This window comes from Neovison vison, chromosome 2 (assembly GCF_020171115.1).
Source record: "Neovison vison isolate M4711 chromosome 2, ASM_NN_V1, whole genome shotgun sequence".
Lineage (NCBI taxonomy): Eukaryota > Metazoa > Chordata > Mammalia > Carnivora > Mustelidae > Neogale > Neogale vison.
Window position 1 is genome coordinate 56523861 of NC_058092.1, and position 15169 is coordinate 56539029.

General features: G+C 41.9%; 1 protein-coding gene across 2 annotated transcripts in view; it reads right to left on the reverse strand.

Moving 5' to 3' along the window:
• Window positions 1–15169, reverse strand: part of WLS (Wnt ligand secretion mediator) — a 101885-nt gene that overhangs the window by 43371 nt on the left and 43345 nt on the right. For both annotated transcript variants that reach the window (XM_044238443.1, XM_044238442.1), the window contains exon 2: window positions 14075–14347. In XM_044238443.1, coding sequence (XP_044094378.1) covers window positions 14075–14318 — 244 coding nt within the window. In that variant the 5' untranslated portion in view covers window positions 14319–14347. The remainder of the gene's footprint in view (window positions 1–14074; window positions 14348–15169) is intronic.

Sequence of the window (15169 nt, forward strand, 5' to 3'; positions counted from 1 at the left end):
CACACAGTGAGCTTCTTTGCTTTCTCCCCAGGACGCCATCAATGCACAGAGCATTTAGAGTAACTGATTTGATGGTTACAAAAATCTACCTGCCTCCCCCCGCCTCCTTCCCCCTTCTCTCTGAAAGCAATTAGAGAAGAGAGCTTCATTCACACTGAATCTAAAAATAGATGATGGCAGAGTTCACAGACTGACAGCTGCATTCTCATACAGTAACCAGGAAAGGAAAGGGATGGCTAATTTAACTTAACAACTTCCAAAACAAACAGTGCAGAAGTAGTCCAGGATAAAGAGAAAACACGAAGGTCAGTTCTTCAAAGAGCTGGAAGAGGAATGGGGTCACTCTGTGGCAGTTTATTAGTCCTCCCCAAATCCTGATGAAATCAGCTAAGTATTTTGCCCAGATCTGCCCAGAGTCCCTCAGACCACAGCACTAACCAATGCAGCTGCTAAAGGAATCCAAGCAAGATCAGGCAGAAGGACCCCGACTTGCCCTCTTAACTTCTTCGTGCATCACGTGGACACCCACAAGCTAAAAAAATCACCTTATTTTCTAGATAAGATAAATGAGCGCATCTTCTCGGCCCCCACCAACATATCGAAATCACACTGTCTAGCCCCGGGGAGGGAACAAAAAAAAAGTAACCCAGGAAATAAACCAGGATCCTTAAGAGAGAGAAATCAGGTGTCTAAAAGGAGTGACCATTTCCTTTCCTCTCCCAAGTCCTCAAGTGTTTTAGCTTCTCTCCTCATGCTGTCCTACCCAGGGAGGGGGTTATGGTTGGGCTTCAAAGAAACAAGGGAATGCTTGTGGGCGGGGAGCCCTGGCTCTCAGGGCTAAACATCGGAGCCCCAGCATTCCCGGGCCCTACTGCCTCCATCGCCCTGGTGACTAAGCTGTTTCAACAGCTGTGTTATTGCTGGAGTCAGGCCAGTGTTCCTCACACAGAGGATTTGTTTCTCGAGGCTTCTGTGGGGAATTCAGGATCTGGGGCATTCTTTGCTGCTCAGGTCCTACCCTTGATCAACTGGCAAGGGCCTTCCCCAGACTCCAGCTCCAGACAGCCATGGGACCACATTGGGCTGCCACCCAGCTATCCAAGTGATGGACAGCCTTGTAGCAACAGAAAGAGCAGTGAGAAGGCAATGTGTCAGAGAGAGAGAGAGAGAGAGAAAATCAAAAACCACCCTTGGCTGAACCCCAGAAGACCCCCCACTGCTCCTCCCTCAATAAAAGGCACCTGCACTAACAGGCTGCTTTTCCTGCTGTTCTCCTGCCATCTCCCTCAGTCTCTCCTTTGAAAAAACTTCTCTTTCCTTTCAGGTGTTGTTCGCAGCCCCTCTGCCTCCACAAGCTTGCCCCTGAGCAGGAAGTCCCGGCAGCTGGGCCCTCAGACCCTGGCTTCCCCATCTCTCATCACATCGCATACACTTACTTATGTTCCCATCACCTGGGAGGTAAGTGGAATCTGCTGACTTGTCCCCTCACTACCCCGATCTCTAGGCTCTTTGCTAGAAGAAGTAAAGAAGTGGGCACTTCTTTACTAACTGTGCTGAGGGGCGGCCCGTATTTCCTGTGGGTGGGGCCAATTTTCATTTTTAGTCCATTCTAGGCTGCACCGAAGAGCCTGATTACCCCACCCAAATCGATCATGCTATCTTTTCTGAAATTTCTGAAGAGATCCTAGAAATGTCGAGTTTTCTTGTAAAGAAGATATTGTGCTTTTAAAAGAAATAAAAGAATGATCTTTAAAAGCTCCTATTTGTGAGTGCCTACCCTTTCACATACATCTGTGCCAGTCTGACATGGATGATCGGCCTCAGTCTCAACATGAGGAAACTAAGGCCCACGCTCGCCCACACTGCTAGTGCAGGGAAGAGGCAAAACGGGAACCCAGGGGTGCCTGACTCCACAGCTCAAGCTGTTTGCCATTATGTCACACGTTAGGTGGAGTTAGGAGACCAGTTTCTTGTTCTAGGTAAAGCCACTTATTAGCTGTACAATTTGAGTAAGTCATTTTATGTATCCTTTCATTAATTACTGAAGTTGGATCCACTAAAGTCTTTCGAGTTCTAACATTCCACAAATGCAGAAATCTTAACAAAGGACCAGCTGCTGAACTGGCTTCTGCACTTGAGGCATCATGGCAAAAACAAAGAACAATAAAACAATCCATGCCCTCAGGGCACTTGTAATGGCCTTAAATGACAAGGGATAAAAACTTGAATCTGACTAATACACAAGTTAAACCACACCAAATTCAAAAATACCAGAGTACTGGGCAGTACTTGAGAAAAACCCTGTCCTAACTGGAAAAAGACAATAGTACATTTCAACAATGGTGTTTCTCTCCTACCCCCCTTCACCCCCCAAAATATCTTTGTGCTGCCAGCAGGAAAAGCCAGCTACCAGAAGGGATTCCATCTCTTTCACGGGAAAGCTTTGTTTCTGACAAGTTTCGTAAAGGAAAAAGTAGGCTAGAACAAGCTTTTTATTTTCAACCCACCTTTTCTTCATTCCCATGAATGAGGAGGGGATACAAATGAAGGCAGGCAGCCAGGGAGAAAAATAATATGGCTGGTGGTTCCTGACCTCTTGGATTCCTGCCGTCAGAGAAGCCCGAGAGGCAACATTTAATTGTGGAAAAACCAGCCTTGCTCTTCTCTTATCTTTTTCCTCTGTGACTTAAACCCACAATTACTGGCAACCCCTAGATTCCGAGTCACTCAGCTGGTGGTGGCAGCGATGGCTGTGTCTGTAGCTGAAAAGCAAAAGGGGAGTCAGATTTTTACCTGCCTCCGAAGGCAGCCTTGCGCGAACAGCCCTAACCCAGCTTTACGACTTCTCCCATTAAAAAGTTCACAGATGCCCTCCCGTCGGGAATACCACCATGCGAGAAGTCCAAATGGGAAAAAAAGAAATGCAGTTTCCAGCTGCTGTTATAATACAAAGAACAAGCTATGAGTCTCAAATCCTCAATTCCACATTTTATTTCAGCACTAGAGATGTGATTTTCAATTTCTTTTCTTAAGGATCAAACTCCAAATTCCCTTGCCTGGCCATCACTGCAACTCACCAACTGCCCCTTTCGTCTTTCAGCTTCTCTTTTCTCTCCAATACAGAATCCTTCTGCAGCGTAACAAATGGCCTCACTATCCTTCACACACCACACGTTCTTTCACAGCATTTCAAGGTGGGAAAGTAGGGATCTTAGTCCTGACTTTCTCATAGGCAAACCAGGTGACCCTGGAGAAGTCACTTCACTTCTGTAAATTTCAGTCTGAAGAGTTTGCAGAGGTTGTGTTCCAGATACAATAGATTCTTCTATTCTCATCTTAAATTATTACCTTATTCCAAAACATTTTAATTTACATGTCAACATGTTTATAGTCAAATGTCATTAAACCATGCCTTGTGGGTGTATTCTCCTCAGGATGCTGAAAATTTTCCATGTCTTCTATTTTAGGGTGTTCTCCAATTGCTTAAGTGCTGATCAATTTGTGACTTGAAGCTCACATGGGGTCTCCCTAGATCATGAAGTTGGAACTCTTACCTTGAGACTCATAAACCTCTGAATCCCACAGATACCTTCGGGGATTCAGTTGAAGAAATACTAAAAAAAAAAAATGTCTGAATGGGACCTATGCACATTTCTCTCCCAAGCTCAAGGTCCTTGATCCAAAGTTAAAAACTACTGTCCTTTAGTAATCAAAGGCCTATGGCCAGCAACCATGCAGGTCCTTGTTTTGCACACTCAGCCCTGCTGTCCTTCTTGGTGGTCTTCTATGTTCTCTCCAGAACTCACTCCTCTCTGCTCAAGTCCAAGAATAACAATAACTCACCTTTACTGAGCATTTACCACATACCAAGTACTTAACTATGAAAAAGCCACATACGTATTATTCTAGTTTCATCCTTAAAACAATCATATAAGGACGGCACTACAAATTACCTCTATTTTATACATGAAGAAAATGAAGTCCAAGGAATTTCATTAATTTAACCAAAAGTGTCATGAAATTATTAAGTGTCAGATCAAGAATTTAGCCCCAAACACTCTCATTTCCTTGAACAAAATACAGCTACTCTTAGACATTTTTTTGCCCTCATATATTAGAAAGTCACAAATTCCAACATCTCCTGGAAGATTCCACCCTTCAAGACTCAATTAAAAAATTACCTTTCAGTGAGTTAATCATTTCCCCTTCTTTGTTCATGGAATGCTCTGGGCACTTAACACTGAACACATTGGTGTAATTTTTTCTTTCTCTCTGAACACATTAGTGTTATTTTTTGTTTATTTCTCTCTGGACTAGACTGTGTGCTCCTAATTAATTATTATGAGTATATCTTGAGTATTTATACAGCCTGGGGCTATGTTAAGTATGGAGACAAAAAGATGAACAAGATACAGTCCCTGCTCTCAAAATGCAGTCTTGCAGGATCCAGAGAAGTAAACAAAGAAGGGCCATGAGGTTTTTTTGAAACTGTAGTATAAAAGATAAGGACTTAAAGTACAAAAATGCCAGCACATAGTAGAAGCCCAATAAATGACCACTGAATGAATAAAGGAAGTTGGGAAGAGGGCCTCAGAAGCTGGCCTGTTGAATTAAAAGATCCACCTTCCCTTTATGAAAACTCTTTGAGGTTATTTATACACTGACTCACCTAAAAACTACTTCCTGTGTTGGTGTCTATGATACATTTTTTAATGTCAGACTAAAAATACACTTCCAGTACACCAACCCTGTCTGCCTACCCAAGGACTAGAAATGAACACAAGGTAAACACATAACAAAAGAAAATTACTAGAAAACTCACTCCTGTCAACACTAAGCTCATCCACGCACAACGGGGCATCTTCTAAAATGGTTCCCACTTGAGGGTCTGTGACCACCTATTTACAAAGCTGAAGGGATGGATACTCAAATGGTTTTTATAAAGCCAAAGAATCTGAAGTGAGTCATGGACTCTCAGCAAAAGAGTTGGAGAGACAAGACCTCAGGGATCATCTGGTCTAATTTCCTACTCACAAGACGGAGACGCTACATTGCAGGACAGATAGACTCAGCAGAGGGTCAAGGTACAGGACTCCTGAGATCATTTTTGCTCATAACCCCTCTATTTCTCAGCTGTGAGACTCTAGACGAGTTATTTAACCTCTCTGGTCTTCAATTTCCTCTCTCTGCTAGGAAAACCTGGTAAGATGCTCAGATGAAATAAAAGTAAAGTTGTCTTAATCAGAGACAATTTGAATCCCGATTTTGCACAAAAGAGAATCTGATCGCTCTCCTTGGGTGAAGGGCCCATCCTAGTCCAATCAGCTGTGGCTGGGGTGCTGAGCTTGTGACCAGCGGCCCACTCAGCAGGCATGGTGGAAGCCCACAGTCCGAGGGAGGGCACATAGTCTGGTTCTGTGAGAATATGGTATGGAGCCAAAGCAAATGGCTGGCAACAAAGACAACCGTCAGCACCTCTGGTACAAGAGTACTTGGTAAAGAAAAGGTCACCCAACATAAATTATCACCGTGAATCTCTCCACCCCAACGAGCTTTTGTTTGATAACTACCCGTGACAGGCTGCTCCATGGTTAAAAAGACAACTCTGACTATATGACAGGAACTTTTTTTTTTTTTTAAGAAGCTGAATTTAAATATTTTCAATCTTCCCCCAAACCTCCCCTTCTTTAGAAGATACAATCTTGCTTGTTAGGTTAGGCCTGGGCTTTCCTTATGGCCATAACATGAACAACAGGCAAGACAGGAAAGAAACATTCACTGGACAATTATTTTAGGAAATAACCTAGACCAGAAAAATTTAAAAGTCAGAACCTCCTCCTGCTTTAATACTACTACCTCTCCAACCAAATTAGCACTAATATACCAAAGCAAAGGAAGAACTGGAACCATGTTTAGCATCCGTGTGCCTACAATAGGTAGACGTTAGGGAAAAATTTTTTTCGAATGTAGAGTCCCTAGCACTTTTGCTAGTTGAATTCAGCTTTAACAGAGGGTTTTCCTTCACCCATCCAACTTATTTTTGCTTTGGAAAGCATAATCCAGAAAACGGATTTTTCTTCATATTTTCTTACGTTAACCAAAATAAAGATAGGATTCTCAGTAAAATAACCTCACATTGTAGCTATGTGATGACTGAATGGCATTTAAATACTGACAGGAATACCCCAAGTTAGAAGAGAAGGAGGTAAAAAAAACCAACCTGAAACCACCTCATATATAGGGAGGGTGCCATCAAGGAACCTGCCGCTGTTAGCTGCTTGACTGTTCACACTCCTCATTGATGTCACCAGGATCTATTTTAGTAACCAGGATATACTTGTTATGGATGCAGAGAGAATCTCCTCGTTTATATTCCAAACTCAGAGCAGGAAATCAGACATGTGGGTGATCTGCAGCTGTGGCACTATAAACAGATTCTAGACTGCACTACACTCCCTGAACTACAGTTTGGGAGATTCAAAAGAGAAAAATAGAAAATACACTATTTTAGAAAGACCACTGCTACTTCTGTCCAAGAAGACTTGGGTGCTGGTTGGGAGAAGGCTCACTGACCGGCACGCAGGTAGCGTCCTTGTTGCCACGTACCACCCACCTACCTACACGGTTAATGTACAACGAGGAGATCCTGCTTCGGCCAGCTCTGCTATGGTGGGTCAGTATCTCAGGGTGTAAGGTTTCTCCATCCAGGAAATGAAAGGATTAGCCCCTTTAACATTTGGGGATCAAGTAGCCGATTTGAAAACCTGACAAAAGCCACAAACCCTCTTACTCTAAAAATACAAACAATAAATATGACTGAAATTTTATATAGAGTCCCAGGGGGATTGCCTGGCCCTTGAAATCCACCCGTAAGCTTCCTGGTTGAAGATTACTAGACTAGCAGCACTCCAAACTTCCTGCCAGGGCTCAAAGTCTGCAATCACACAGGTGATATTTAATAACAGCAACTGTAAATTATTCAAACCATAAGTGAGTGGTTTGTTATGACTAGAGACTGACCCAATACGATCTCCTTCCCAATGTTAAACCGACCTGAAAGCCAATGGATGACTGGAAGGGAGGAGGAAGTATAGGATATACTAAACGATAAACATCTGTTTGAAAAATCATGGCAAGGTTTTAGAGGAGCCCAACTCTGTTCCTAGGCTGTATTTCTTCACTTGGATATACATAACGTATGACAAAATCTTTGAGCCAGATAAAGAAGATCCAGAGAGTTTTATAGGGATGCTGTCCAAGTAATGAGTTCACCAATAATCACACCCAAATGAAACAAAGCCAAAGGTTGCCGTTTTCCTGCCAGTATAAGCTTGCTCTCAATGGTTAATTCCAGGGTTGTTCCTAAAGAGCCCCTCGAAGGGAAAGGTAATCCATAAACAAAAGCAAACATACATGGTGTCCCTAATCTCCACTATCCTGGTTAATCGACAAAATATAGTCTTTTCCTGTGATTTTAGTTTTTTTCTAACTCAGGTCAGTAGGTAAGACTGATTCATATTAGAAAATTCTAGGTTCTCAACTGGGTTTGAAGGGGGCACATGACTCCGTAAGAAGAAAGCAGACTGGCCATACAAGCCCACCTCAAATATTAACAACCTCCCTATCTTTTACCTACCTCTGCAAACCCCACCACATTTAAATTTCCTGGATCTTTTTGTTGTATTTTGAGCTTTTTCAGTTTATCATTTTGGGGGAGGTGAGTGGAGAGGGCAGAGAGAAAATGAGAGGTCATTTCTGCTCATATTGACTCCGACTAAGGTAGATAAAGAAATTTAAAAGATAATTTCAAAAATACTGGTGACACCAGCTTGTAATTTAAACTGTCCAGGGTGCCTGGGTAGCTCAGTCATTAAGCTCCCTGCCGAGCAGGGAGCCTGCTTCTCCCTCTCCCACTCACCCTCCTTGTGTTCCTGTTTTCTCTGTGTCTCTCTCTGTCAAATAAATAAAATCTTTAAAACAAAACAAAACCCCTGTCCCATCAGGGGCAGATAGTACAGTCGGTTAAGCCTCTGACGGAGGCTTGGGTGGCGATCTCAGCGTCTTGAGATCAAGACCAGCAACGAGCCCCATTTGGGGCTCCACACTGGGCATGGAGTCTACTTAGGACTCTGTCTCCTCCTCCCTCTGCCTCTCCCCCAGCCCCACCCCTGGCGCTCACGTTCTCTCTCTCTCAAATAAATAGGTGAATCTTAAAGAAAAAAAAAAAAAAAACTATCCGATCAGAAATGTTTTCTACAAACAGGAACTGTAACATGGTCATGATTCAGAGTAGGTCTCTTTTTTGAAAGGAAAAGGAGAGAAGAATTAGATTTCTTCTTAGTAGTTGCTACAACGTATTTTGTTAAAAAGGACTATCTGCTAAGGCATGGAAATCCAGCCACATGAGTACCATTTTACCAACGGCCTAGCTCCATCATTAGCCATCGGTAGTTTTCACGGCATATGGAATCCTCTCTTTGTGGATTAAGCTCTCTTTGTGGACTTGACCCAAGAGGCATCTGAAAACATAGAATTAAGAACCAAGACTCCTGCTAATGGCCACGAATACGTTCACAGACTTTCTTCCTTTGGTAAATTCACCCTTAATCATTTTAGATAACATGACTGTTTTTGTTTTTGTTTTTACAGTTAACAGACTATTCTTTTATTCTAATTGTCTTCATGTGATATAAAAATGGAAGAGCACAATCACTTGGTAAAAAGTTAGGCAGGACGCTCAGCTATGGAACTTGAGAACAGGGTAATATCATTCTAATTTTTTTTTTTTACTAGAAATACATTTTACAGAAATGTTTTCAGTTTGAGATAAGAAAAATCAGTTGTCAGTTTCAGAAATAATTCCATCATTTCATGTAGTCATTTGTAGTAATGAAACAAGCAAGTATGACGTAACACTCGATCCTAGCATACAGCACAGGGCTCAAGGCAAAACATAATGACTTTATTACCTAAGAACAGAATAGATGGGCCAGCTTTTCCTACCCCACAGCATTTTCCAGTATTTTTTCAGCCTAAGGAATTTTTAAGCTCCTTAAAATTCTAGATTTACTACTCAACACAGATCAATCCATCTTGAGGCTTTCTGCCAACGAATTGCAGTGCTTCTGTTTCAACAGCCTATAGATTTGAAAGCTGGGTAGAGACATGTCAAAAAAAAAAAAAAAAAAACAACCAACTTTCTTTGATCTCTGCACCCAGGTTCCTCAAAAGAAGCCCCATGGAGAGTCTGAGGGTATGCTAAGTATGTGACTTGCAGTTGTAATCAGTAGATTGACATTCCTTTTCATAAGAAGGCACCGTCTTAGCCAATCCAGGCCTGTCTTTCACAGATACATACATAAATTGAGTGACCGATAATGCACTTTAAAAAGAATGAGGTACACCCACTTTACAGGGTATTTTCAAATAACAGAATTTGGTGTCACAGAAAAATCGAAGTCCATCACATAGATAAGCATTCATTTTTCCCAGTGATTAACCCTATATCCGGATGCCAGATGTTTTGGTTGAGTTTTTCTCTGACACCCCTTGTCAGGGTACTCATGCTCCCCTCCATTTCCTTTTTGTAGTAAATACTGAAGTCCCATGTCCCTTACAACTCTACAGAAGCACCGTGTTTGTGCCCTGACAAACAGTTTAATTCCCAGCCTCTGAAATATTCAGGAAAAGTTAGTGTTGACCCCATCACAGATTTTTGACAGGCTGGTCTGCGAGGAATTTGTCATTGCTATTCACCAAAAGGTCAATTACTTCCAAGCATCTCGAAGTCTAGATCCCCTTCAGTGGGCTTCCCTCCCCAGCTCCTGCAGGCTATCGTTTTAAAACTGTAACCACTTCAAAGTTCAACAGGCTACTTTACTTATCAGTGAAAGACAATTGCAGGTTTTTAAATGTTTAAGTTTAGAAGGTGAAAAGTAGAGGTTCTATTTAAAATTGCTTTTTCAAATGAGGACTATGGTTTTTTGTTGTTTTGGGGTTTTTTTACATAACTCACATGGAATATCTTGTCAATAATTAAATACAATATATACACTCTCTAACCAGTTTTATAAATTTCCCTCTAATTTATAAAGTTCCCTCTAATGTCACCATTTCCCCCCCTAAAACTATCAATCTGATGAAATCTTCGAACCGATTAAATAATGATAAGCTTTTAAAGAGTCAATGATTTCTACTTTCTGAGGGTTTGTCAAGATCTAAAATTCTAGCTAAAACCTGTATCACCTTACATGGAAAAGTTTAAAAAGAATATATACATTTAACACCAAATGACTAAAAGTCACTTAAAATATATAGTTCTTAGGTTACCTTATCTGCTCAAAGATCCTTGAAAAGTAGGTGAACACTCTGGCCATATTTATATTTATATTTGTCTTGGAAATCTAATATTAATTTCATAATCCAAATTGTAAAATCCCTTCTCATTATTTGAAAACTGGAACTCATTTCATAGACTGCCTGAGAAAGTTTAAAGAAAAAACAGAATTGGTCCTGACTTTTCCTTACAATTAAGGTAACACTATTACATCCGAATCTTTGATAAACAGGAAGTCATCCACATATCATAGTATTCTGTTCACTACATCCCTGATCCCTTTTCTCTTGTCCTACTTATTGCTGCCAGAAAAGCATCCAAACGAACTGTAAAATATAAGAAGTGGACAAAAGTCTCACACGTTCTTAACATAAGGATCAGAGGAAAACAGATCTATAGTGTCTTATAAATATTATAAAATTAAAAATCTCTCTCTCTTTGAGCAAAGACATACCATCACTAGTTTAATGGAGGCCTTCCTCCGTGTCCTTTAGCAAAGGTATAAAGAACAAATTTAAGAAAAAAAAATATTCCCACAAACCTAACACATAACCTTCTCGTATTAAAGTTGACAGCTCCCACCCATGGCTACTGCCCCTAAACAGTATTTTATGACTTGGTTTTCTTGATGGTTCTATGATATCATTTACTTTACACATTCATTGAAGAAACTGTTAGTTGTCTATCTTAATTTTTCAGTGTGCCCCTAGTAGGTATGGGCTTTCACATGGTAAGAAATTTAACAGTTTGGGCGCCTGGGTGGCTCAGTGGGTTAAGCCTCTGCCTTCAGCTCAGGTCATGATCTCAGGGTCCTGGGATCGAGTCTCACATCGGGTTCTCTGCTCAGCGGAGAGCCTGCTTCCCCCTCTCTCTCTGCCTGCCTCTCTGCCTACTTGTGTTTTCTCTCTCTCTCTGTGTCAAATAAATAAATAAAATCTTAAAAAAATATATTTGCTGGGAGGTAGAGGCATCTGAGTGGCTCAGTCAGCTGGGCATCTGCCTTCGGCTCAGGTCATGATCCTGGGGTCCTGGGATTGAGCTCCATGTTGGGCTCCCTGCTTAGTGGGGAGCCAGCTTCTACTTCTCCCTCTGCCCCTCTCTGCCCTCATGTATACACGGGTGTGCTCTCTCTCAAATAAATAAATAAAATCTTTAAGAAATATATTTGCTGTGAAGTAATTTATTTGTTAAAATATGTAATAGGTTCTGACCACCAAATAAGATGTGTTGTGTGTGTGCTGGAGGTGGGAGTCCCCCCATATCCAGTAATTCTCAGACACCAGCACAGTGTCCTACAACACAACTCCATTCTGACACTATCTACCTGGAGATGGATCTGATCCCCCAGGTTAAGGGCCGTCCCACAGAGCACCCTCCACATCAGACGCCAATCTCAAGCCCGGGGTGTTACCTGTATTTCTGACCAACTGGCTATAAACCGAGAGGTTTCTACAAGCCCCCATTCGGGTTTAAACTGCTAGAGTAGTTCAAAGAATTACCAGTTGATGACAAAGGATATGAACCAACAGCCAGGTAAGAGATACATGGGACCAGGTCCGTAATGAAATTTTCTTTCCTCAGAGTTTGGGGCCCGGCAGGGCGGCACGAAGAAACATTCTGGTTTGCCAGCCTGGTAGCTCCCTGAACTCCATTCCTTTGGGCTTTTTATGGAGGTTTCATTACATACACACAAATGATTAAGTCACTGGCTCCTGGTGACTGAATTGACCTCCAGCCCCTCTCCCCTCCCTGACAATCAGGGAGTGGAACTGAAAGTGCCACCCCTTATTTGTGGTTGGCTCCCCTGGCGACCAGCTCCCACACCCTTAGGTGCTTCCCAAAAGTTACCTCATTAACATAAGCCCAGTGGTGGTGGAAAGGGGCTTATGAACAAGGCACCCATTTTTCACCTTTATGGTTTCCGATGCTTTTTCAGGAACTGAGGACGAGACCAAATATTATACCAAAACATGCTCCCATTGTTCTTATCACTCAGGAAATTCCAAGGGTTTTGGGAACCAAGAGCCGGGACCAAATATATATTTCTTATAAATAACATTTTCAAAACATTGCCTATTCCCCCCATCAGAGCACATACCTTTCTTTCTTTTCTGTGTCCCAACCACTGTCTTACCCAACTCCTTAAAAGGACATGTTTTGATGTTTTGTTCAGTCTTGTATCCCCAGTATTTAGCATTTCAAGTAGGGTTGGGACATAATCAAGTTTGAATTAGTGAATGAATAAATGTGTTACACAACCAACAAAGACGACAATGGGCAAGAGAATGTGGACATGTGAAATACCACTGAATGCTTCGGGTTGTTGGGCAAATCTGGACCTTCCTCTCAGTCATTTCTTCTGTCTAGAATGCTCTTCTATTTATCCCCGCCCTCACCCCCAACTTCTCGTCAGGTTTTCACTCTTTAACATTCACTTTAAATATCTACTTGCTCAGCTCTATACACACGCATGCATGCTCACACACACACATACACACACTCATAAATTCACACACGCACCAAGGCGGTCTTCCCTTGGTGTGTTCTAAAGTTCTAAAGTTTAAAGCTTTTTCTTTGTATTTCCACAGACCTCTGCACAAACTTTGATTGCAACCTCTAGCCCATCATACTGGCATATCATTTATATGCCCATCATTGCACTTGACGATAAGCCCCTTAAAGGATACTGTCTTCACCTGTATCCACATGTCTAGCCAAGAGCACAGTGCCAGGCAGTAGTAGACATGACAAAACAGTTTAAAATAATGGGTAAGAGACTGAATGAATGGAGGGAGTTCTCCATTCTGGAAATTATCTCAGATTATCTGTTGGTTCCCGGTAAGATGTCTATTAAGCACGTATACTGGCAACTCCTACACAAAATAATTTTAACGATTATATATGGAGATTATTGCTGATACAGGAAAATTAGAATTAGGAAAAGTGCTTTAATCCAAGGACAGGCCCCAGGCAGAGAGGTCTCCAACATACTTTTTTCTCTTTCCATCTCACCCCTGATCCTGTGTCACTAAAAAATGTTTTTCTTCTCAACCTAAGGTTCTCTATACAGTTCTCAGATGCCATATATAATCACCACCTCGTGAAATGTTTCTGTGTCCCATACCCTCAGAATCTTGAACCGCAAAAAACAAAAACAAAAAAAAAAAACAACCCTGGTTTTATGCAAAAATGAGTGCTCGTGGGCTGGCATTCCCATTTTGACAGAGATCTTTACTAAGACGATGGCTATTCTTAAAGCCTAGAGGGAAGAGACATTTTGAAACATGGGACCTTTCAGAAATCCTCAAATCACTCCACTGGGGTGAGCTCCATCCTAACACTACAAAGGTGATGAAGCTTGGTGGTTAGGGCAAGGCTCTCAAGCCAGACTGCTGTGTTTGAATCCCAGCCCTTCCGCTCTCCCACCTCTGACCTTGAACAACCTTTCAGAGGCCCAGGGCTTCTATCCCTAGGATGAGATAGTAAGACTCACCTCACTAGAAAAATAATGAATACTGTTTTTCTGAAAATAAATAAATTGGAAAAAAAAAAAAAGACTCACCTCACTAAATTGCTAGGAATAGGAAATGGGTTAGTATAAGTAGGATATTCAGAAAAGGGCCTAGCGAGTAGTAAGTAGTCAGTAATTTTCTGTACTGTTACTGGAACTGGCTCTCAAAGAACCAGAAGAGAGAAAGTATCCAAGGAAGGAAAGGAATGAGAAGAGAGAACACTTACTGATTTGATTGTTCAGCTTGAAAGCGATGTCCAGCTGCAGGATAAACAGCATGAATTGGAACCAAGGACTCATCTCCATGGAGGGAAGGGGGATGTGGACGGAAAACACAATGTCATTGGCTTCAATTTCTCTCGGGATTGCTTCCTCAATGTCTCGGATCTTGTCACATTGGTTGGGTCCCCAGGGCATTAGCCATTTTGTCTTGTGATGGTTTTTACGGACATCCACACACTTCACCGACATGTAGGACACTGCTGTCGTGGGGCCGGGGGCTGAAAAGAAAAGGATTTTCTGTTTTACAAAAATCATCCACCGAAGTGCTCATTTTGGGGCTAACATTTGCCTCCAATGTTCACACTGCCTTCTCTAATCGGGATCAGTAATAGCTGGGGATCCCCCAAATCCAGGTGCGGACCCTTCAGTGACCTCCACAGGCATCATAAAGTATCTCCAAGAGTTTCCCCATTAGGTTTTCAATCACTGTCATTTTCATTGAAAGAATACCTTTGTAACCACTTTGCTTCAGTTACTTCCTTACTCCAAACAAATGTCACAAAAATCAACTGTGCTTCCGTTCCCACCTGCCTGAGGACGCTGGGACTTCACAGAGCACAGTGTCTGAAGTCAGAAGACCTGCGACTGAAGCCTGGTCGAACAACAGACTGTCAGTTCACCTTGGGTAAACTGGTGAGATCTCATCGTCTCAGGACCCTCATCTGAGAAACAAGATGGTTAGTCTCTAAGACTGGCCAAGACAGTTGGTTTCTAAGATTCTTCTTAGATCTAACACAGCATTTAATGGAGAGAAAGAACTACGTTGACCTCGGGCCCTCACTTAGTGTGGTCTCTGTCAGAGGTGGGAACAGAAGCTGCTACACTGCAGAGGAAGCCAATCCATGCATTTGATCTGTGCATTTCAAAAGCGATCATCACATTTGAACTATACAACATTAAAAACACACACACACACACTTTTGTGATTATAAAACGGTTATAGAACTATAAAAGAAAATCTGCAAAATACAGAAATTTTCAAGTTCAAAACAACATTTACCCAAAATCCCACTAGAGGGAAGTAACCACTGTTGGAAAAA